This window comes from Myripristis murdjan, chromosome 21, assembly GCF_902150065.1.
Source record: "Myripristis murdjan chromosome 21, fMyrMur1.1, whole genome shotgun sequence".
NCBI lineage: Eukaryota > Metazoa > Chordata > Actinopteri > Holocentriformes > Holocentridae > Myripristis > Myripristis murdjan.
Window position 1 is genome coordinate 19672220 of NC_044000.1, and position 24585 is coordinate 19696804.

The window sequence follows — 24585 nt, forward strand, 5'->3', positions numbered from 1 at the left end:
TTTTTTGTTTGTTTTTTTACATGTCTTCTGAGTGGATTGATTATAAATTGCCTAGGAGTGAAACGAGCTCTACAGGTTTCAATTTGTCAGTATTAATGGGGATCTTGAATTACACTTCCCTAAAATCACTTGACTTTTTTCCCTTGTGGTGTGAGACAGAGGGAGGGGGGTGTAATTACAGGCCATATTGTTTTAGCAGCTACCAAAACAATGGCCACCTGTCCTGTGACGGCTCTGGGTGACGAATCCCCCATTAGTCATGCAACTTACAGGTGACACACAGTCAAGCTAATCCACTGTTAGAAACCGTTTGAACTCGACCAGTCTTTGAATCACAGCAGGAATCAATACGCAAAGATCAGATTGTTCTTTATTTGTTGAATGAATTCACCACTTCATTCATTTGTGAGGGCAGTTGCACAGTCACATGTATCTATCTGCTAGACCCAAGAACAGATATATCTCTGAGATGCCATTTAGCTTAGAAATTTTTCCAAATTTGGCAAAAGGTTATTTCGTTGACCCTTTGGGAACAAGAAGCACAGCTTTGTATCTTTTTGTTTTAACAACAAAATTAAAGCATACTCAAAAGTATGGTTTACTCAAATCAAAAAGTTTTTGTTTACATGCGTAACTGCCAGTGCAGTATAGCAACATTTGAGTTCATTGCCATCTGCTACAAATAAATGTCACAGCTTAACACTGATCAAAGCTCACTTTCTCCTAACAAAATAATATTGCACTTTACATCCTTGCACAGCAGCCACCATATTTTTTTTTTCCACACACTTAACATATATAGACTTCCTTGCCCTTGCATTCACACGTTAGTGTATCCTCATACAGAAACATCAGTAAGAAAGTGATCTTAAAAAAACAGGGGCTAGAAATTCAACCAATTTTCATAAGGAAGTATTCTACAGTATACTTGTAAAAATCTCATGTTTTCAAGTGCTTTACAGCAAGAAGAAATAATGTTTTCTTTAAAATGCCGGCAGGCTACTACTGCTCATCCTCGTTTTCCTGGCCAGAGCCTTCAGAGCGATCGCCTTCCAGTCGATCTAAAAGAGGGAAAGGGAGAAGTTAAGGAGAGGGCAAATAAAGATGTGGACACAGCAGAGCACGCAGACCTGTTAGCACCTAAAAGAATTAACTATGACTGGTCTCTGTGGCAACAGTAAGAGGCTTACTGTGCTGGACATGGATCTCATGCACAAATACTCCAAACTGCCACAAATCTCAAACAGAATTTGCATAAGTTAACAGCCTGTGTGTTTGTGTACCTGATCTGATGTGATTGAGGGAGGCCAGCATTCGAAGCATAAATGAGGCTGGGACTGTGATGGTGTTCCTTGTTTCCTCTAGCATCAGCTCGTTACGAGTTATTACCTTGAAAGAGGAGAGTGCAGGAAAAAAGGTGTGAGAGGGAGAAAGAACGCAAAACATGGGGAGTGAAAGCTGGGTCACTGCTGGGGGGTGGGGGGGTGAAGGAACTAGCTGTCATTTTAAGAGAGCTGAAGCATACTTGGAATATGTTTTTTAATCAGTTAAACAGTTTTGTGTTGGTCTGATTTGTCAAAAATGTCTATAGATGACAAGCATAAATATATTTAACAGTGTTATTAAGTGAAATTCGCTGAGCATTAAAACAGCTGCTCTCACAGTCTGTCTGGCACCACCCACAGGGCGATTAGCTGCAGTCCTCTCTCTATAAATACACGTATTAACTATTGTTATGAGGCTATTGCCAAGGAGAATTACTGACCCAGGCCAGAGATTCCAGCGTTCAGTTCTCTGATGAAATATTACCTACTATTCTGTCAGACACACAGGACAGCGTTTCAGCTTCATATTTATTTCACTGTTCTCTCATCATACCTCTTCAGCAAGGACTCTGTTGAAGGATGGCGACTCCTCTAGAGGTGACCAGATCTTGATATCGTAGTCTATCCCTGATGAGGCCAGAACTGAAACAGATGCAGATGCAAACCCACACACACACACGGTTAGCATTCAACACGTGGTCACCATGCAGAGGCTGGCTGGAGTGAGACTCACTGGGGTCGTAGGGGTGCGGCTGCAGGCAGTTGACCACGTGGTTGTCGGCCTCGAGCAGCATGAGGTGCTCTCCGGTGTGTCTGTCCCAGATGAAGATGTGGCCGCAGTCGGAGCCGCTCATCACAAAGTTGTTGCCCCAGAAACAGGACTCCTTTATCTAAACAGGAAAAGAAAAGAAAAAAAAACACCTCCAAGTTTGGTAAATAGGAAGACTTTCTCCAGAGGCTTCGAAATCCTCATGTTATTTGATGTAAATGGACTGAGGTGTACCATTGTCCTGGAGTTGCGGTGACCCTTGTAGACCATTTTGACCGAGGGTCTCCGGATGTTCTGGGTCTCACTTTCTTCCATTTCTCTTCTTTCCTTCCTCCTGCGAAACAGCTCCTGGATACGGGCAGCTGCTGAGCGTCTATGAGGCACACACCAGCCAACACATTTATTTACAAATCATACCAAAAAATGAGCAAAACCATACTTGAGGTTTTGCTTTCATGAACCTCATGCTTTTTATTATGGATCCAGGCCTTGAAAGAAATGGTGAGACAGCCACTAACTATGCTATCTCTGATCTGTTCATTCAAAATGCTTTCATTTAATGCAACTCCAAACTAGAAAGCAGCCACTAAAAAGATTTAAATGTCTGCTTGTTCAGTCCCAGCTGAAACCGATAATATTGCACACATTGGTCCATGTAGTATATTAGTTAAGTCTTCCATGGTAAAAATTTACATATTTTTAAACACCATATCCCATTGAGGAATTCCATTTTTTATTGTTTTTGGGCTCCTTTCCATCAGGAAATCATGCAAGCAAGTTCATTCTTCACTCTCTTGTGTTTAACTCTGTTGTAACGATGCAGCTCACACACCGCTGGTGCTGTCAGTACACACATGCACGGCACACACCGACACTACAATTAGTTATTTGAGTGAACTGGCCAAACCATCACATAGCTTCATCTTGTTACTCAGATCACAGTAGGGCTGAACGATATGGTAAAAACATCATATTGACATTATTTTTGACAGATATTACAATTGTGCTATGATTGACAATTTCAGTGGGTAATTTTTGCATTATAATTTTCATTTTCACTGAAAAAGCTATTAAAATGGTGATGGTGTGATTTTGCTGGGGTCTGTACCAAACAAAAATATTTCATCACATCTAGCATATACAATTTTTACAACAATGTTTTGTCACACATTTTACCACTACCAAAAATTTGCAGCTACTGTGATTAGGATATTGCACTTAGCCGTACTGTGATTTTGATTATACTTTGATTAACAGTTCAGCCCTAGATCATTGTTTCTTCTTGGGTTTAAATATTTGACGGCATATCACATGCCTGCCAGGTTAGATGCTCTTGTTGCCCGTGCAAAGAGTTTACCTGATCATTCTATCTCCTACTGCAGATCCTCTGGAATTAAATCTATGCGCAGTAAAGTAGTCAGTGACAAGGCATCATAATAAACAAAAACAGAATACCTACCCTTTAAATGCCATACAAGATCTAATCTTTATCTATTAATTAAACAACCTGCATTGAAACATCGAAACGAGTGTATTTGATTGTATAGTGTGTGTTTAACACTGCAGTCCACACCTCTGTCCCTGTCCTCCTCTGAACCGCGATGACGGGATGAGGATTGGGTCGTCATCGCTGTCGTCTGAGTCCTGGTTGCCCCGTGCCAGCTGACCCTGTCCCCCCTCTCCCTCCTGGCCCTCCTCTCCAGCGGGCTCCGCTCTCCTGCAGCTGCCTGCCGGGTCCTCCATGCCCTCCGGCTGGCTCCGCTCCAGGGGTGAAGAGGTCATGCCGCCTGCCTCTGAGGAGGCCTCGGCTGGCGCCTGAGCTGACGACCTGCCATGGCTGCAGGGGGAGAGCTCACAGGTAGGGTCTGTGCAGGTGGTGGGTTTGCTCTGGCCTGTCGACTCAGATGGGGCTGAGGAACCAGAAATACCAACAAACATGTCAGTGGTGATGTGTCCAGTATATAGGATGAAGAAGTGCTCTGCAATATTTGCCAACTGTATTTTAAGGCAACATTCTTGTAATTCTTCTGGATTTGGCTGGAGGTTACTCACCATGCTCTGACACCGAGCTCTCCGCTGACACACTCTCTCTGCCCTGAGCCGCCACAGCCTCGGATGTTTTGGGTCCATTGCCTCTAGAGCTGGACGTTGTACTGCTCCTGTACAGGAAGGAAGGAAGAACACTGTATGAAGCCTGAAATGCTGTGATCACATTCTCCTTTGGCTCAAATGAAACTATGTGAAATATTAACTTTCATTGCAACTCTGAATCGCTGATGTGACGTTTTCATCACAATATGTTCAGTGAGTTAGCGAATTATGTATAAATGATGAACCGAGTGAAATACATCCAAAACATGCAACCCTTTCATCTGCAGTGCAAAAATACAATAATAACTGATTCCCTCACTTTAACTGAATGAACTTCCATGAGCAAAACAACTGCCACATTTTGATCAAGGTATAACAAAATATTCTCAAATACAGCAGGCATTGTAAAGGCGAACTTTATTCTCTCAAAGATTTTCACCATGACGTCAGTGATGTGTGAAATTGACACTCATCTTTACAAGGAATTTCTTTCGCAATGGTAAACTGGGCACTCACCATTCGTCTGTGAAGTCCAGCTTTATGGTGCTGGTGGTGGTTCCCTCTGAGCTGTAGTGGAGGCTCAGGACCGGCTCTGCTGCACTGGGTCGACTCGTGCCGGTGGTGGAGGGAGTGCTGCTGCTGCTGCTGCTGCTGCTGCTGCTGCTGCTGGGCGCTGCTGCCCCACTGGCGGGTGCAGAGGCGGGTTCAGCAGGAGCCGAACTCACAGCCTCTGGTCCTCCTGAGAGGGCAAAGGAACAGAGAGAGGCAAAGGAAGTGAGGCTGAATCATCTGTGTTAAAATACTGGCTGTTCTGATTACGTAGTTTTGGTGGTAGTTTAGCAGACCTCAGTGATTTTTGTTATAAAAATCACACTGCACACTAGGTTCTTGCAAAACAACCTGGAAACATGCAACCGTCTGTTGCATCACTTCCCACTGAGTGACAAAAGGCAACATGCAGCTGACACTGACAGGAAAGACAAAGGGACACACACTGAAAGGGAGACAATAACACCAACTATCACCGGCCACAGCGACAACAGAACTGAGAAAGAAAGGCTTAGAAGTCCAAGCTCCTTAAAGTTTCATTACACACCTCCACAGGTAGCATTACAAAGGAGGTTCAACCAGGATCATTAACATTAGCCATTATCAGTTTCCTGATAATAAGTAAGGGAGAATACTTAATATGCGTCTTTTCAGTTGCCATGAAAACCTGTGTAGGCCTACGTTTGATAAGGAACAAATAAGGGAATTGATAAAGAATCAGACTGAAAAGCAGAATCAATAATGGCACTGGTATCAGTTAAATCTTATCAATTGCCATCTGTAGTCACAGTGTCCATGCCACAGTAAAACACTTGTTGTGGATGCCTGTCTGCCCTTTGACCAAACCCACACCACTGTTGACCACTAAGGCATCTTTCACATTGCTGTTTATGGCCTGAACTCCATAACTGCCACCAGCTGCGAGCTCTGCAATTAGAATTATTGTTACCTCCACCAATGAGATCATGTTTTTGCTCCTGTTGTCTGGTCGCTTGTCTGTCTGCAGGATCTCTCAAAACATCTGCACAGATCTTTATGGAACTTGCTGGGCCAAAGAGTAACTGGTTAGATTTCAGTGGTGATCCACCAATTCTGCCATTAGACAATGATCGTTTCCCCAGCCTCAACTATGAAACTATGTTCTCAACTGCAGAAACATAGACAATGTAGTGATAGGATTGACATCTTTGTGTATAACGGCAGGTTGTAGAGCTGTCAACAAGGTGAAGGTCTGCGCTCTCTGGGTGCCCTCTATTTTCTTGTGTGTGTGTTTTGGGGGTATTGCCTTTATTAGATAGTCTATTAGGAGAAGGGATTTTCTTGGAAGAGACAGGGGTTGGGCTGAGAGGGATAGCGGGTGCCTGAGCGATCATGAGGCCCCATTTTTATTTGCAATTTTGCAGTTGTGGAGGGCCACTTGAGCTAGATTAAGGTAGAGAAAATACACACAATCGTTTGAATAAGAAAAGGGCCCGTTTTGATCTCAATACTGATCGAGGGGACTCTACGGGAAGTGGGGCAAATAGAGATGGAGATTCTTAAAAATAACAAATGGACGGTAATGGCTGTAGGTAGTAGTGTTCCCCAAAAATATACAGGGCCTGTTAACTTGGATCACATAGACATGCTCTATCTATCCATAGGCATGTTATTAAAAGCAAATAACAACCCTGAGATGTCCCATGCAAATACAGAAGCTGCATCACACACATGGAGGCAGAGTAGGGAGGGGAGGGGGAATGGAAAGAAAAACTAGAAAGGGAGAACGAAGGAGGAGAACAAAGAGACAGGAGAGGTATGAGAGAAAGTGTGTGTGTGTGTGTGTTGACAGAGAGGATAAAACAAGAGGTGGGGGGAGAAGACGCACCCTGCTGTTCATCAAGAGTCATGGATCCCAGCTGTTTGTTTACCACAGACGAGGGGGAATCTGGAACACAAATGAGACTGACTAAACATCGGACAGAGGCTGAACCGGAGGGCTCACACACTCGGGGCACACAGGGGTTAAAGTTCAAAGTCAGAGCTTTGGCTGTCAGACCAGCCAAAGGAAGAACTTCCATTAATATGAAAATGCTGTGCAAACCAGGGGAGACAAGTTCACTGAAGTGCAGCCTCAGTTCTTCTATGCAAGATGAGCGTGAGAAATTTGCAAGTTTAAGTTTGAACAACTGGTAGAAAGTAGATTCACACATGCGTATCTTTGTAGACTTGCTTATGAACAGGTCTAACAAGAGCTGATGAAATAGATTCCTACAATATAACACCATCAGGGAAATCAATTTGTATGGTAGTGGTAAGCTAGTCTGCAACACTAAAGCAAATACAAACCATAATAAAATTTTGCTTGCTCATAAACTTCTTTTGAAACCTAATAAGAGATGCCAAGCATAACACAGTGTCTACTATTATATTATTTTTCAAAACAGCAATTCTCTGCTTTGCAACTAGTAGTGAGGCCTGGTTTTCACTTGAAAGCAATGGCCTATCAAGCTATTAATTAATTATTAGTATCAGATGCATCACTGGTTGAGTTAAACAATCCTGTTTAAAAAGATTTCAACATGTTTCTCTTGCACAAGATCAAATCATTAGGAATCAGATTATTCTGCAGATCCTGCATTATGGCTACTCAGTGCTGCTGTCTGGTTAACACAGGAGCAGGGTCACGTACTTTTATCAGTCACACTCTGGTTAAAATAACTGATCAGCGTGCATCTGCTGCATCATCACACATGGGTGAATAACCACACATGCCATGGGGCGCCAAGGCAGAGCTTCATGTTGGCGGGTGCCACTCCAAACAGGGGAGCTGCAGCTGAAAACTCAAGCAACATGTGGAGGGATGGAGTGAGAGTAAGTGTGAGTCGGGGACTCGGCAAAGAGCAGAGAGGTGATAGTTACAGAGGTTAAAAAACACCAAGTGCATTCTTGGAGAATGGGGAGGGGAGGAGGAATTGTCAGGATTAATGGTCAGTTCTTGCAAAATCAGATCTTCCTAAAATCTGATCTTCTCTGTTAGGGTTGGGCATCAATGGAACCAGAAGTGGAAGAAAGAAATCCAACATTGCAAGAACCAGCTGGCTCCAAACACATTTCACTTTCAACGGCTCCTGTAATCGATTCCCAATTTTTGTCGTTATTCTCGTTCTTATTTGTGTCTGTATGTGATACGATGTGAGAAATACAGCCATCATGTAAATCGAGTTTGCAACTGCAGGCAGAAGGTCTGCATGTGTAGAGCAAACAGACACGGTAAAGCGCAACAGAATAAACCACTGATATTTTTAAGAGATGGGAAGTACATGCGAAGAGCAAAAAAGTCAAGCAGGCATTATCTATGAGGGAGGGAGGTGGGCTTCATTAAAGTTCGTTGGTGCAGTGAAAAATAATCAGTTCTTAAAAGTATAGAGCAAAGTTTTACAGTTAGTTTGAGATTGGTAACAGAATTTAATTTATTTCAGTTTATAATTACAGACTCAGCATTTTGAGCGCTATAAAATGCTCCTATATTAAATTTAGTCAGTCAGAAAACTTTAGAAAGGATTTTAAAAAAATATTGAGAATAGGCAACAGCAGCCGCTCTGAAATGAATCACTCTGAAAAGGCTGCTCCATTTTAGAGAACCTCTAAAGAATCAAATTGATACCTTCGCCCTGTGCACACACGCTCTTGGGGGAAGATTTTGGTTCATGGAATTGCCAAATACCTTGAGATATCTTCTGCTATGATTTGACACGATATAAAATTCAACTGAATTGAATTGAATGAGAGGGAATTGTTAAGGCATCAACATTTATACAGTCATATCAATACCCAACCCTACTCTCTGTACAAAGCTGGCGAGGTGGAGGGGAAGGGGTGGGATGTCAGGGTGGAGAGGCCAGGTGAACAGCCTGTGTGAAAGCAGTGCTGTGGGACGGGGGGGCGGGGCAGGTAACCTGTACGAGGTTGCGTCTCAGCAGCACCAGCAGCTCTTTGTGACTGTCTCTCAGGGGCTGCAGTGGAAGAACGGGCTGCTCGCTCACCCTGTCCTGGGGGGTCTGCCAGCAGGAGTAACCTCTGCAAACGCCTACACACTAAACTTACAGGCAGCCGGTGAGGACCGTACTCTAACAAACAGGCAGAGGAAGAGGAAGAGAGGGACAGTGAATGCAGGATTAGAAGACTGAAGGGTGGGGGGTGGGGGAAGAGGACAGAGAAGGCAGAAACTGAGGCACAGAATGAAAATAAACACAGGATGCTGAGGGAAAACAGAGTGAGATGAGACTGCTGCTTGAGTGGAGTGGCTCCTCCAACACGGCCGCCCACACACACCAGGGGAACCGAGGTAACTCTTCATAAATGAAACAGAACAAAGAGGTGGGATACTTACCTCCTGCACTGAAGAGTCAGAGTTGGGACTTTCTGGGACGGTTTGTGTAAAAAGTGGACAGGTGAACACAGCTTGTCTCTGGTGAGTGTGTGTTTGTGTGTTTACCTGACAGCGCAGGATCTGAGGTGGGCGTGGGCGTCGGTGTGGGGGTCCCGGCAGTGTCCGCCTGACTCCTCTGCTCCGAGTCAGGGGAGGAGGTAAGGGGGGAGGAGGACGGGGCCGAGCTCTCCATTGATGAGGAGCTGGAAGGAGGAGGTGCTGTGACTGTTGACGAAGACCCTGAGGAAGAGGAGGAAGTAGATTTGGGCATGGGGGCGGGGGTGGCCAAAGTGGCAGGGGCCTCTGTGTCTGTCTCCATGGGCCTCTCGGGGGCTCTGGGCTCCTGCGTGGGGGCATCTGCGGGGGCTGCCGGGGCAGAAGACGCCCCCTCTGGACGGAGAGCCGTTCCTGGAGACAAGAAAACAAACAGTTGTTTATTGTTTCCCTTTTATCATAAATGTTAAAAACATTTATAAGACCAATCTGAATCTGAACTCCGGAATGAGCCTGGACAATAGAAAAAAAAAAAAAAAAAAGATTCTGGGGCCTCTTTGGTGATACACATAGAGCTAATTAATAAGCACTTCATTTGAGAGCCATCTTATCTCTCCTATGGAAAATACAGTAACTTTAGTCTAACTTGCATAGAATTACTGCTTATGCCCATACAACGGGAAGATACTAGAGTATGTGCTGTCCTACAACCATAAAAACATCTATCTGAGTATCACCCTGGAAGCTGCCAGTGTAAAAAACAGATGAACCCCCCCACATATAAACATCTCACGTCATTTTCAAACAAGATGATTGTGAAATTTGTGTGATAGAAACTGCAGCAACGCTGATATGAGTTTTAGTTCAATTTACACAATACAAGGTTATTTATTAGATGCCCAATAAAGAATAGACATCAGCTGTACAGAATATTTCTCTCACTGTAACAAAACGCACCACCCCAGGTACAGAGGAGTGACGTCAGTCGGTGACTAATCTGACTTTGGCCCTTGAAGACCCTGCCGGTATGATTAAATAAAAACAAAACAAACACCAGCAGTTCCAGAGTATGTCCGTGTGCAGCCAGAGATTTTTTTCACGAAAAACGTAGTGCACTGAGAAAAAAAACAGCAGCTCTGCAGAATAAATTCACGGATAAAAATAAAAACATTTAACTTGAGACCCTTCATAGTCTAGAGTGTAGTTGATACATTGAGATACTTTTTAAAGGGCCAGAAGACGTACATGGTTTGACATCCTCTTTGTTGCATATGAACCAACACTACTCTCAGTTTAAAAAAAAATAAATGAATGGATTAACTGATCAATAAAAATGCATAGCCCATTTGATCTGTAGTGTTGAAACAGTTTTTAAGATTTTAAGAGTACAGAAGCCCAGTCTCACCTCTGGATCGCGCCTGAGGCCGCGTTCCTCTGCTGCTCTGAGCCTCGCTGGCCTCCTCAAACCAGCGGGACAACATGTCCGACATCCTCTGCATCAGAGACACATTGGGGCTCTGTTCTCCTACAAGAGTGCAGAAAGAAATGCTTTAAGAAATGTTTTCACACTGACTTAATCAGTCAGTGTAAATGGAGCACTCTCAATGCAGCGTGAACAGCAATGTGAAAAAGGATGGATAGTTAGACATTAGGTGGCAATATAAGGCATGACTCTAACATTACAGCCTACACAAGCTGTTATTGTCTCTAAAGTAGACCCTCAGACACTGGAAATTTCACAAACTAATGTCTCAGTGAGGGAGACTTATGTTTTTCAATTAGATTTGCATTTACTAAGGACAAATGTCTAACAGAATTGGAGAAGGAAAACTCTACACAAGGGGAAGCCATTGTGTTAGATAAAACGAGCAGTGCTGTGTTGTGAAGAGGTGTGTGTGTGTGTGTGTGTGCGTGCGTGTGTGTGTGTCAGTTGTGGTCGTGATTCACTCTCTTCTTACCATCCCTCTCTCTCTCACTCTCAGGACGAGCTCGAGGTCCAGTGTCAGACCAATCACCACGCAGACGGAGGCGCTTCACTGGGGGCTGCCTCAGCTGTGGCCACACACACACGCATACACACACACACACACACACACACACACACAGATTAGCAATGTGTCAGTCAAAGTGTGGTCAAAAATAGCCCCACAGCCAAAGCAAAACGTTGCTCGTCTGTGTCGCTGTCCTGTTTCAAAGTGCCCCCTCCCCTCTATCTGAACGACTGAGGCTTCCATTCCATGCCTCTCTCTGCAAAACAACAGGCAGAGCGCCAGAAATGGGAAATCTTCAGCTTTATTCAGAACATGTTGTCAGGTCTGGACTAGGGTGAGAGGTGGTGAAAAGGAGTGGAGGCTGAAGAGATAATGGGATGAATCACAGAGAGGGGAGACAGGAAGAGGGGGAACAGCACTGAAACGGAAAGGCCCAGACTAAGTGGGGTTACAGGTGAAGGGAAGGGAGAGAGGGCGGATCAAGGAAGGGTCAAGTGGTGTACAAGGCAGAGAGGGGTAATGAGACTCTCCTTGGCAGCCCTACGCATCAAGCCTGGACTATTTTTGGGAGCGGTGGAGCACTGCCTGCGTCGGTCGCTGTATTTGGAAAGGAATGTGTGTGGTGGTTGCATCTCGACACAGCTGAACACACCACAAGGCTTTGAAACACTGGCACCATGATCCAGCACATTTCGTCCCTCCAAAGCCCCCCACTCACAGTCAAGACATCAATTCATCCGCCAGATGCAAAACACTCTGAGTGTGAGTGTGTCTCTTTTACAGCCATGGATATGCAAATCCCAGCAGAACTTTATTACCCAAACTAAGACTTCCAAACTTCACTACTCAAATGAATAAGATGACACAAATACATGGTAATGCAAAAATAATATGCCAAATTGCAAGCGCTCATTTTATGATTACATTTTTGTTGCTTGAAAAGACATGAACTACAGATTAGAATACCACAGCATTTAAAAGTATTCACATTTTAGATTGGTATCATTGATTATAGCATGATGCTTACATCTACTTAAGTTGCGAACATTTTACAGATTGTGAGTAGCTCCATTACCAATGGAAACAGCTTCAATTGGATAAAATTGGACACCTCCTCCCACCCGCTCCCTTTCATTATCGCTCTATTCTTCCCTCTTGATCTATCTTGTCTTGACTTCTCAGGGTCAATCACCCCCTTGACTGCTCTGCATCAGCCAACACAGATTTAGCCGTCATGACTGCAGTGCATTAAGAGCAAAGGCCAAAGCAAAGTCTACACTGTTTACAATAAACATCCCCAATGGACAGAGTGTGACGTGAACTGTAATAAAGCCTCTGGCCATGTGCGTTTACCTTCTGAGAGAGAACATGTATGTATGGCGCCGTGTGCTTCACTGAATTTGTGCAGCAGGCTCGACAGGTTTTAGTTTAATGTGCATGTATGGAACAAGTTACAACAGACGTATTTATAGCCAAACCGAGCTGAGTATCTCATCCTGCTTCACACACAGGATCTATGTGTTGAACAGTCCTCATCCAGGAAACCCCTGAGGCTGTTTTTTGCAGCATTGACATGCTCAGTGTCTGCTTCTCACTGCAGCCCTACCTACATACATCACTGATGTTAGCTGGGTGTGGGAACAAAACTCAAAAGTGTAACCACTGTCTACACGGTAAAGCAATGTGTTCAAAGGAAGATCTGAAACAACACTCTACTGTGTTAAACATTTGGAAAACCACTTCATGGGTGTAATCAGGAGCACAAATAAGCAAGAAAACAAGTAAACAGGCATCTTTTTTGGCCTGCTGGTGCCACTATGGTGGCCTAATAAGTTTCACTGTATAGATTCTAGACATCAGCGTAAAAATACATCATCCCCAAAATCATCAAATTTGACTCAGCAGGGTTCGAGATAGTGAGTACGTCGAGCCAATAAGGTTTTTATTCAAGATGCTGGACCCTGGTCCTAAAATTCATCCTTCCCAAGTTTTATCCAAAACAGGCCAGCAGAGCAGTTGTGTCCAGAAAATATAAGCCCTGGGAAAAAATAAATCCTATTCATGCATTCACAGCAACTTTTATCCAAACAATACTTAAATCATCCCAGTGACTCACCTCCTCCCTCCGCTCCTCAGACGGGCCCTTCAGCTCTCGGGCCTGGTCATCTTTGGGATCAAATAGGTAGATGTAATCAGATGAGTAGCTGACCAGCACCTCCTGACCGTCCCCGCTGTAGCAGAGGGATGTCACTCGGCACGATTTGTTGGAGAGGTGGGCGGGGACGAACCTCACGCACATGCCTGTCGTCCCGCGGCCCATGTAGTTACCTGAGGTGGAGGAAGAGAAGAAGAGCAACAGTGTTTAATCTGTTAACTGCACTCCCAAAATGAAGTTATTTATTGCTACATTTCTAGCTTTGTTGAGGATGTGAAGAGGAGCAGGGCATACATTTCTACAGTGGGTAGCAACAGCAGAAAAATCCCACGGGAGGACCAGACAGTGCAACAGATTTAAGACTCCAAAGGTAGTCATCCTCCCACAGGGAAACCAGTAGGCCTTGTTCATTACCACCATCTGTCCACTAAGACCTTTTAATAATGGCTGCTCTGTAGCGATAAAGGTAAAGTATGTAAAGGATGATGAACGCCCATCTCTCTCTCTCTGCCTGTGCTGACAAAATCAAATTAAAAAGGAAAATTCAAGGGGAAAAAGCTTTCCACTTATCTATTTAGCTCTAATTTTGTTTCTTTTTCTCACTATGGCTCTGGACCTTGACCCTAAGTATCTGTCCGGTGATCATCTTGAAATGTAAACATGTTGCTGATGCTGCACTTCGTTTAAGTTGCTGTGAATAGAAATATCAGGTAAAAGACTAAATTGCAGTGCAAATTTCACTGAATGTCAATGTAAAGACAGCAGAATAACTTGTGATATAGGAGGACAGTGTGTGGTGCAGTTTACCCGTGGCTCTGGTGCCCAGCATGCGTCTGTCGTAGATGCGCACAGAGCTGTCAGAGCAGCCCACGGCCAGGTAGTAGGGCACCAGCGGAGAAATGGATATGGAGGTCGCTGCCCTTCGACAATTAATCAGGATGTCCTGAAATCACAGCAAACACAATGAAAACAAAATATGAGCCAAGAAAAAGATTTAGGCCTTGTTGGGTTTCTGTCTTACTACTTATGATAAGAGTAGGGTTTTGTTGCTTAATTATTTGAGTACAGCTGATGATTGTAGAAGTATCTAGTTTATCGTATCTTATTATGAAACTATCCTGCATCGTCTTGCACAGAAATTCAGTTCTGGAGATTTATTGTTTATATGTGTTTGTGTCTATGTGGAGGATGATGGGGGTTATTTTGCTTCTGATGCCCCATGCATCCATTCAATGATCACTACCAGTGGGTGTTGCTTTTTAAAAGTAACATTTTTGGCACATCCATTCAGTGACATAAGGACAGTTTAGCCGTAATTACAATGAGTTGGGGCACGGTACACAGTAAAAACAGATGACGACTCTACCGCTGCTAAATGGGGTGAGGCACCGCTCGCAGGTTGTGGAAGAGAAGGAGGCAAATCTGCCTGGTAAACGCCTCTGGCAGCATTAACGTCACAGGTACCGATCGCAAGCATGAAATAAGAGGATGTAACACATCCTGGGGGTGCAAGAATGGTAACACACACACACACACACACACGTCAGTCAGCTAGTCAGCTCTTGGTGACACAGCTGGGCATCAGGCCAAGGAAACGGTCTCGGTCTTTCTGTCATCAGAAACTTCTCCAATGACAGAAGGCACCTTGGGGAAAAGTACTGAGGGGGAATTCATGTGAGGAGGGGTGCTGCTTGAATTAGATGAAATCAATGATGAATCCAACGACCCATAAAAAGCGCGCACTACCAAAACATTTGCAAAAAATTTGCAGAAACAGAAAATGAAGAGAGATATTGTTGGCAGAAAATTAGGAAAAATTATGAATGACAAAAAACAACAAAACATTTGACTCAACCATCGACTTATGTGCTTATTCCATGTTCAGTCCAAAGGGTCCTAACCTTTACAGCACTGTTACTGTTGCACTATTAAAAACAAAAACAAAACCATGTCCTATAATGTCCCAGTTCTTCTAAATTTAAGTCACTCTGATAAATGGCAAATTAGTGTCATTCACTAATCAGCAACTTAAAGTAGAAATGTCACAGCTGTCACCGTACATCTTTGCAGTCTTCTTTCGTGCAGCTCGTCTTGGTGCGCAGGTCAAACCATCGCACCGTGCCGTCCTCCCCACACGACAGAAACGTGTAGGGGTCATTTGGTACCGTCATAATCTGCCAAAACAGCAAGCGTGGATGAGGTAAACAAAGGGAAAAAGGGAGAGAAATACATTTAAAAAAAAAAAAAAAAAAAAAGCCAAATTTCAACTAGTACAAGTGGGTCATTGGATAGGTTCTTCTCAAGTTTTATGAATGTTTTCTATTGTTCAGTACCTCGTAAGCTGTTCCATAATGGCAGGTGAACTGACACTGTCTGTTGTACTCGGGGCTCTTCTCAGTGTGTGTGTAGTAGATGATGCCGTCCCCAGAGCAGGAGACAATCTCCTGGTCATTGGTGTGGGGCATGAACTTCGCACTGAAGATATTTGCCCGATGACCTGAACGTATCGACTTCTTGACCTGAAGAAGAGTGGGGAAAAAACAAAACAAAAGAGGGCTGATTTAGTAGAGAGCTTGGTATCTTGCCATGACAGTGGATTGCTGCAGTTTTCCTTGATTTGGCTTCCCTCCAAGTTGAAAAATATGAGAAAACAATTTCACTTACTGAACAAAAACCATCCTTTTTTTTGTTTGTTTTTGTCACAACTGGCCAAGCAGCAACTTCACTTCATAAAGCAATCCTCATATGTTACTTGTTCATAGAAAACATTTACTTTTGTATGGCCATTCATAAATTAAGTAGAAAATATGAAAAGGCGGCGAGTTTAAATATAGTGCACATCAATTACTGCCTACCTTTCTGTTGTAGGGGTTGGTGATGACCAGAAAGGTATCGTCTGACCCTGACAGAATGTATTCTCCGGTGTCATTCCAGGATATGGTGTTGACCTGTGGGAAGAAGAGGATTTTGTTTACATTTGTAAGGCTGGTGTATACAGGTTAGGTAGCATAGAACATAATTTATCTGAGTTCTTTAAGTACAAGTTCAAGTTTATTATGGCACTTAACCACTGTTTAGGTCTGAAAAGGATTTCACAGGCCCACTTTATAGGAAAAAAAACAACCCCAGACCTGAACTCTTACAAAAACATCTGATAGTAGTTATTTTAAAAGATCCAAAACAAAGTGTGCATGAAATGCTCTGGTTGTTGTTTCTTTAGGAGGGTAATTGCTTTTAGTTAACATAAAGGCCTACACCTGCAATCAACAAGGAAATTCCAAGAGGTGATGTTTGGCTCTAGCCTTAATAACATAATACAGCCTTTGCGTAACAACAACATTGCGTTCATTGCTCTTAAATGGTCATCAATCTATAGTCACACAGGTTAACAATCCATCAGCAGAACTAAAGCACAAGAGCTGCAGCACAGAACATTTAGCTTCACTGCTTACCGTCACCCTGTGGATCAATATTTCATTAACGGCTGCCAAATGTTCTCAGACTTGGTTCAAATCATTTGTGTGGCGGTCTCAGTCAGTATTTCATCATCCCACTATTGCTTTTCATTGCCAAAGACTACCTGTGGTGCAACCAATGGAGTTACATCCCAAATGAAATGTTTCATTCCTGTATTTGCTTCTCCTCTTGCCTCATCGCACAAACCACCTTTTGAGAACTCAGGACACAAAATCATATATTGCATGTTAGCAGGCCTGCTGTAATCTGAGAACCTGCACATCACCTTAAGTAGGTTAAAAATGTATTAGATTAAGTACTTATGTGTAGGAAAATCTGTCTCTCCCTCTTTAATGTAACCAACGACTTGAAGACGGCCAAAAACAGACAGGCGGATTCAGACTTGACAGGGGTGGGATAAACTAAATGCCATGCAATGCACCAGAAACTGAAAACAACCAGCCCACACCTTCCACACACACGGGTCTGGGAACAATCAAATATCTTGTGCTACACTGCAGAGACAGACGCAGTGGGCAAATTGAGTCTTGGTGCCAACCAGACCGCTCAGTGACCAGTGGCTTGATGCCCAATTGCCAAAAATGTAGTTTTCAACTTCTAAAGGCAGACTTTAGTCCACCAGTCACATCTTAATATCTCTTAAAATTTCACCCATTCCACATTTCAGATGCTCTCACTCTTAAACTGATTTGTTATGAATCTGATTTGTTCATTTTTCATCCAATTTTCATCATTTGATTGAATTTGAGACAATTTGATTCTCTACCTTGTAGTGCAATGAGGAGTTTAGCTGTAATGATGTGATGAGGCATGACATGAGGTCAATATTATCCAGCTAACTGTTGCAACATTGTCCAAATAACTGAAATTTCTAACCTGTTGCATATTTTATTGTGACACATTGTGCACCTCTGTTTAATATTTCTCTGGAGAGTGACAACGGGAACTGACCTCTTTATGGCCTCATCATGCTCTGGTTTCCTCCCACTGTCTAAAAACATGCAGGTCAAGTGAATTGATTACTCTAAATTGCTCGTAGGTCTGAATGTGAGTGAGTGGATTTGTCTGTATTAACCCTGTGATGGACTAGTGAGATGTCCAGGGTGTGGAAAACAGATAGACAAACCCTTTGTTTTACACCACCTTAAATCATCATGAGGACCTCAGGCCTATGGAAAAATTCTATCATGGGCTTTGACAGCTTCAAATGAGTTTGAATGCACAACCAAGGCCAAGGTGTTGCTTATTGTACGCAAGTGGTTGTGTCCATGTGTCACCTGAACGCACCATAAGCTACACCCATAACCACCAGTGGAGGGACATCTAGTCATAGTAGGGTGTGAGTTGAAGGTAGAAAAAAAAGAAACAACCTAATAGAAAACAGAACAATGCTCACAGTCCTTACATGGTGTTAGGCTGCCTCTGTCAGAGGAGTGTTGACATATTTCGTCAACAATAACCCCCTAAAATTAATCAATTTGTCTACTTGGTTCAAAAAGATAATTCTTACTCTCTTACCAAACAGTCGTGTGGCATTCACCTGGGTTATGCATGGCAGAATATATGTGCCAAAAAACTCAAACCTCCTGCATCCTCCCTCTCCGGTAAAGGCTGAACGAGGAAAATAATTCAGTGGGAATCAATAAGTAATTTTGAGGCCATTTGGATGCATAGCCAGGACAAATGTTCCTCCACCACCTCTAAGAGTCCACAGATTTTCAGTGACCAAAGGGTCACGACCTCGGTTTGATGTTGCATCCAAATGCGTTTTTTGGATGTGTCATACCTGCCCTGGGGAATGGGGCTCATGGACACATCAAAGGAATTAATTATGCCTCTTGCTTGTCCTTCAACACCCTTACAGCACCACCGGGTCTCCCGTCCAAGAGCTGGACATGCTGAGGCCTGCTAAGTAGGGATGGGAACTGGCAGCGTCCCCTGACACAATATGCACTGCAATTCTGCTTTATTGTGATTCGATTTTACAATAGAGTGGAATTTTGGGTTACTTTTTTTAAACCATGGACTATGGAAAGCAGCTGAATCACACTTCAAAGACAATTCTCATGAGCTTGTCAGTCAACTTCACCTTCAGCTTTTTACATTTATTGCAGGCCTAAAAATAGCAAATAGCCAGCAAAACAAATAACATGGTGTTTTTTCTTGAGCCATCTTAACCTGATATGGACAAAATGGACTGTTGGTCATATTAGGACAACACTGTAGTTTTTTGTGGCATAGTTTGTACACATCAAAGCTAATGTCGAGCTAATCTGTACCTTCTAAATAATTAATGCCAAAGTCCTTCTAGACTTTTGATTTAAAGTGATTTAATGTGTGGACGTGCAGCATGAATTGCTGGTTTTACTTTCAGCCTTTAATTCCTGTGATGATATGCTCGATTCCCACTATGCTACGCCAGAGACTCAAAATTAAATATTTATATGAATAGGTCACACCACCATCTGTTGCAGTCTAAACAGCGACACGTTGTCCACCTTGAATAACAATAAGAGTCTAAAATAAGGACAAAGTATCGATTCTGGGTCAGAAAAACAATATATATATATATTTCATATTAATCTGTTATTTAGCCTGAAAGGTCCCATTTAGACACGAGATATCTTCCTCCATGGAGTCCTGGCTCAAAAATCATCAAACTAAAAAACAAAAACAATGCAATTTGTACCTGAATTGATTTTTTTCCCCTCCATCTCTGCTGTTTAGCCACAGAGACGGGTGGGAGGATACACACACACACACACACACACACACACACACACACACACACACACGCAAGCACAGAACAACCAGGTACTAGCAGGAGACAAGTCATCCCAGAGCAATGCTACAGTTTGTTGACAGATACGTGACTGTTTAACATTAACATTATCATGACAGGCTGACAAAAACAACAACAACAACAACAACAAAACAGATGCTGCAATATGGGTCACCATCTATCTAAAAATATATCGTCCAGATGGGAGTACCCAACAACTATTGCAACCACCACCCAACCGCCCCTAACCACCACAAAATGAGATGGGTATGTGATTGCCACCAGCCCTATCAAATCATTCTTCCATTATAACGGGTTAAGTCAGATCAGCACTGCCGGGCACTTCTTCCTCCATCACTTCCTGTTAATGTGAGATGAGGAATGACAGCTTGAACCGCAGCACAGGAAGTTTTGGGAAAGTAGTTTAAGATGGCCTTGATGGAGATGATGCTGTAGCGAAAAAAACACCAAACCCATTTCCTGCCTGGTGTTACCGCACAACATTAAAGCTCGCCTGTACACCGATTAACTAGCTGTATCTGTAACATGCTGACAAAATTATTCCTGAAACCTTTTTACTGCAACAGCATGGAGTAAGACAAAGTAAACACTGACAGCTGAGTGTCTACTAGGACTTGGTGCTGTGGCTGTTTTAGTTCTGGTGAATTGGAGTGATTGCCTGGGTGATAGAGTGACAGGGCGTGTGACTCTAGAGTCAGCTTCAGGTTTCTCTCAGGCATTAGCATCTTGGCCCGAAGCCAAAACTCTGCTTGCTGTCAGACCTGAGGTTTCTCCCACTGACTGACACACACACAGAAAGAGGAAAGGAGACATGATATTTAAATGGAGAGAAAAGGACTCGCACAATTTCTCAAGGACAGACATATCATAATGGAGGGCACTTACACAGCCATCATGTACATTCAGTGTTGCTTCGAGTTTCAGCCTCTGGACAAATTCTTTTCTACCTGTTAAAAAGGAGAAAAAAAACAAAACATGTCAATTTTTAGCTTGTGCTTCCTGTCTGTTGCAGGCTAGCCCATATGTTTCTGGGGCTTTTTTTCCCAGCTAAGTGCAAAGGAAGTGCAGAACGGGATTAAATGTCACATTAAACATTTGCATTCAGTATTTCCGTAGCATGCAATGTATTATTCATCCAAGAGAAGCCTCCCTTGCATCTGCTGGCACCATTAGAGGAAAAGGAGCTGAGAGGAATAAAAAGCCATGCAGAAATTATGCTGCTGGTATCACATGTTAAACTTAATGGTTCGTCTTGGCGTTCTAGCCCTGGAGTTACTCTAGTCTATTAATATGGATTAAACTCGACAGGAAAATAGAGGAGAAACAAGAACAATGTACATGCTTGTTGTGCCTTAAGAATATAAAACTCCAGGGTCTGACCAACTAAGGAACTGATAGTTTGTGAGCCACAGCTGGCCGGGTCTAGCCTTGACAAACCATTTATGTAGAGCTGGAAGAAAACCTCCTGTTCCAAACTTTAAATTGACAGACACCCACTCTAGCCCACAGTATAAGGCCTAAAGAAACCGAACATTACATAAGACAATACAAAGAGTTATGGTAGAGAGTCATTTATACCTGAAATTTCTGTGTGACCTGCTGAAACACACAGGATTAGCCTAAAACACAGACTGAGATGGACTGAGAGGATGGTTGCTATCGGGAAAAGTCACCCTTAGATACTCTTACATTGTACAATATCATCAATTTGTCATGTGCAAGGCATTCCAGGAGTTTACCTTGTTGATACATCTTATATATACCCTGACATACTTTCTCTTTCTCAACCTTGAATTAATCTAGTTCATGTACATTTGAGCTTTGGGAGTTTCTACAATTGCAGCTATGTCCCTGATAAACACAACACGTCTTGTGGATGCCTTGCAATCCTGATCTTTTGGGGCTGCTGCTGTCATTGAGGAAACTGCTCTCAGTGCCTCTCCTACGATGGGTTTCTCTCTGTTTGATTGTTAAAACAATCAGTTCAAAATGATGCGTTTAGAAAGGAGCTTCTTGTGCTTTGTTTCTGAGGGACTGGCACTAAAACCTGGCATTTACCACTGAGAAATTTAGACAGCTGAAAAATGTGCTACTATCAAACTCCATTGTAGCTGAACAGGAAATATTTCGCTGTGTCAGGTTGTCGATGTTTGGCCGAGCATCTGTGGGGCAAAAAATACACCAAACGACACAGCAGTTCCAAAAATGCAAGGTAGAGAGCTCTTTTTTCAAGAGCACTGAAGTATTTTGGGGGTGAATTCTTCCTTCTACAGACAGAATGAGACTGTCTGGAAGTTTAGTCTACTGGTCACCTTATCCAGTAACAGATACCTCTGTCCTGTGAGCACACTAATGATCTGGCATTCAATACATTTAACAGTATTTGTAATGGAACATACATTGTCACATTAAGCATAAAGATAGATGTTTTCATAATTGTTAGCTGGGAGGGACTAGTTTTCAGTCTATGGCCTGTGGATTCACTGGTGCTTAACAAAGTTGTACAGCAGATATATAACTTTGTGTAATCTACAGAACAAAGCCAAAAGACAATCACAGCACAACAAAGCACAGTATTCCTTCATATCATAAGTGTTTCATAAAGCATCTGGACTGTGTTTTCCCTCATCTCCCAGCCGCCTAAGGGAAACCTAAATCTACAACCCATTGTGTCAAATTATGTGGTATATTTTCTCTGAATTTGATTTCTTGCTCTATTACTATTGCATTGCGCTATACAATGGTGCCATGTTGATAATTTCCATGTATGTTCTGGCTGTCTTAGTTTTGCTCATCAGGATTTATGTGTGTTCTTGGAGTCCTCCCCTGTCTCCGTGCAAAAACCGACTCCAGTGGCAACTTTAACATTTGAGCCTCTCCAAAAGTCAGGGAACTCCCGACTACATGACAGAAGACATACTATCGCTGCTATCTTGTATCTTCCTTACATGTAAAATGATCTCTAAAGGGACAATAAAAAGACTTTGATTCAACCGCACTGAAGTGTGTTTGGACTCTTTGCTGGGATTTAGTGCGCACGGCTGCTCGATGCCCACCACCCTCATTTGAGCTAAATATAAAACTACAGCAGGTCTGACCCACAGATCACTATGTGGATCCCCTGCCCACAGACAATGACAGCTCTGACCACATCCCAGTCAATCTAAATACAGCACCAGCTAAATCCCTGCGGCACCTGCCCCACCTCTATAGGCTTTTAAATCTTCACTCAGCCATTGCCAGGTGCCCACAAGTCTTAAAAAGCCCTGTGTCCAGCTTCATGCCCCCGGCCCCGTCCTGTGTTTACACTGCAGTCGATGAGGCTGTGTGTCCACAAGCAGCACAGAGAGGCAGACGAGCATCACAGCGCTGTATCACAAGGCGAAGAGACATGACAGGCTCATTTGCCTTCTTAACTAGTGCTGACATTAAGCCAGATATCCCACTGATGAGCCCAATCTCTGCAGGACGACACACACTTGTGAGTTCGATGAGCTTGCCCTGGGTATTTTCACCAGAAATGAAGGAAGCTTGAATGAGGAAAAAGAGAGCTTAAAATCCACTTGTGTGCATCTTTTTCAAGTGCTCACCTACATTAACTAAAGTCTCATCTGTGATGCAATTTCTGGCCAACCCAAAGAAGCTTTGAATGTGGAAATGTATTTTTTTTTTCCCCCGCACTGCAATTCTGTAAAAATCCAGCTGTGTCGAGGATTATGATCACATATTAATCCTGTCTCATATATCTAACAGCTCAGGACGAGAGAGTGGAATTGAAGCCGTGTAAGCTTCCCTCTTTTGTCAGAATAATAAGTATTTAAAAATATACACATTTTAAACCCCTAAAATCACCTATCACACGAGATTTATTGTTGTTCGTACACTGAAAAGCTTTGAATTTACAGAAAGAACAGCAGCTGTCAGTTGACTAGTGAGAAGCTAGCATGGACCAAAGTCATCTCTGCTTTTTTCTGTCAGTCCATCTTCTCCACCTCCAAATACAAAGCTGGGTTAGCTTCATGGTAACCAGTGTTGTGGCAAATTAGTATATTGGTGATCTAACGTTTCACCATGTCTGGTATTAACTACCTAGCTTACAAGAGGCTGGTTTTGTTCTTACCTAAATAGTTGGTCCTGATGGTATTAGGCTCGTTGTATCCGATTGAGCGTTTATTTACATCCCAAACCAGGTTGCCAGAGCAGGACATTGTGACCGAGTGCAGCTTTTTAACAATAACATTGAAACTGTGAGCTAACCCTTTCTTCTGGATGTCGTCTTTTATCGTCGTTTTCCTTCTGCCATGGAGATCAGTCCCAGCCCTGGTGGGACAGCGCTAGCTGGCTAACATAATTCAACATTAGCCCCGCTGGCAGTGGAAACCTCACTCGCTGCTCTGTCCACTTTACCGTCTATATCTGCCTGCCGCTGTTTGCTATCCGACGAGCTAGCCTAGCTTGGTTTACTTCTCCAGCACACAGCAGTCCGGCTGTAATCAATAAATAATAATGAGCTCCCAAACCCCAATAGCCACAAACAACGCGATACGCATCTTGGCAGCGAGCTTGGGAGCGCTCATTTTAGAAAGCTGAGAAGCTAGCGGGGCGGAGCTGCGCTACAGGAAAGTCCTGGGTGCCGTGAAAGGCTCTTATTATTTATCACTACTACTACTATTACTGTTATTAGCAGTACTACTGCACTACTACTGATAATAATAACATTAATAACAATAACATCAGCAGCAGCAGCAGCAGCAGCAGCAGCAGTAGCAACAACAACAACAACAACAACAACAACAACAACAACAATAATAATAATAATAATAATAATAATAATAATAATAATAATTATTATTATTATTATTATTATTATTATTATTATTATTATTTTTGTAATACTACTACAACAACTACTACCACAACAACTAATAATAATAATAATTATTATTAGTTGTTGTTATTATTATAGTAGTAGTAGTAGTAGGAGTACTAGCCTTATATAGTAGGCCTTGTAGTAATTTTA

At 42.9% G+C, this 24585-nt stretch overlaps 1 protein-coding gene across 2 annotated transcripts; it reads right to left on the minus strand.

The window, feature by feature from the left end:
- Positions 1-344: 344 nt before the first annotated feature.
- dcaf6 (ddb1 and cul4 associated factor 6) lies at positions 345-24127 on the minus strand. 2 transcript variants are annotated; one of them, XM_030080086.1, is made up of 19 exons: positions 23686-24127; positions 20451-20512; positions 16141-16233; positions 15619-15804; positions 15346-15459; positions 14093-14228; positions 13247-13458; positions 11098-11191; positions 10545-10664; positions 9212-9553; positions 6602-6661; positions 4702-4924; positions 4147-4253; positions 3668-4004; positions 2329-2467; positions 2059-2215; positions 1879-1967; positions 1284-1389; positions 345-1061 (listed from the first exon to the last, which is right to left on the minus strand). In XM_030080086.1, exons 1-19 carry the CDS (start codon positions 23771-23773, stop codon positions 1003-1005), a joined length of 2724 nt encoding a protein of 907 aa, XP_029935946.1. In that variant the 5' UTR covers positions 23774-24127; the 3' UTR covers positions 345-1002. The 2 variants fall into 2 exon arrangements, with proteins under 2 accessions (XP_029935946.1, XP_029935947.1); XM_030080087.1 differs by lacking the exon at positions 6602-6661 and having other exon boundaries at positions 23686-23773.
- Positions 24128-24585: the final 458 nt, after the last annotated feature.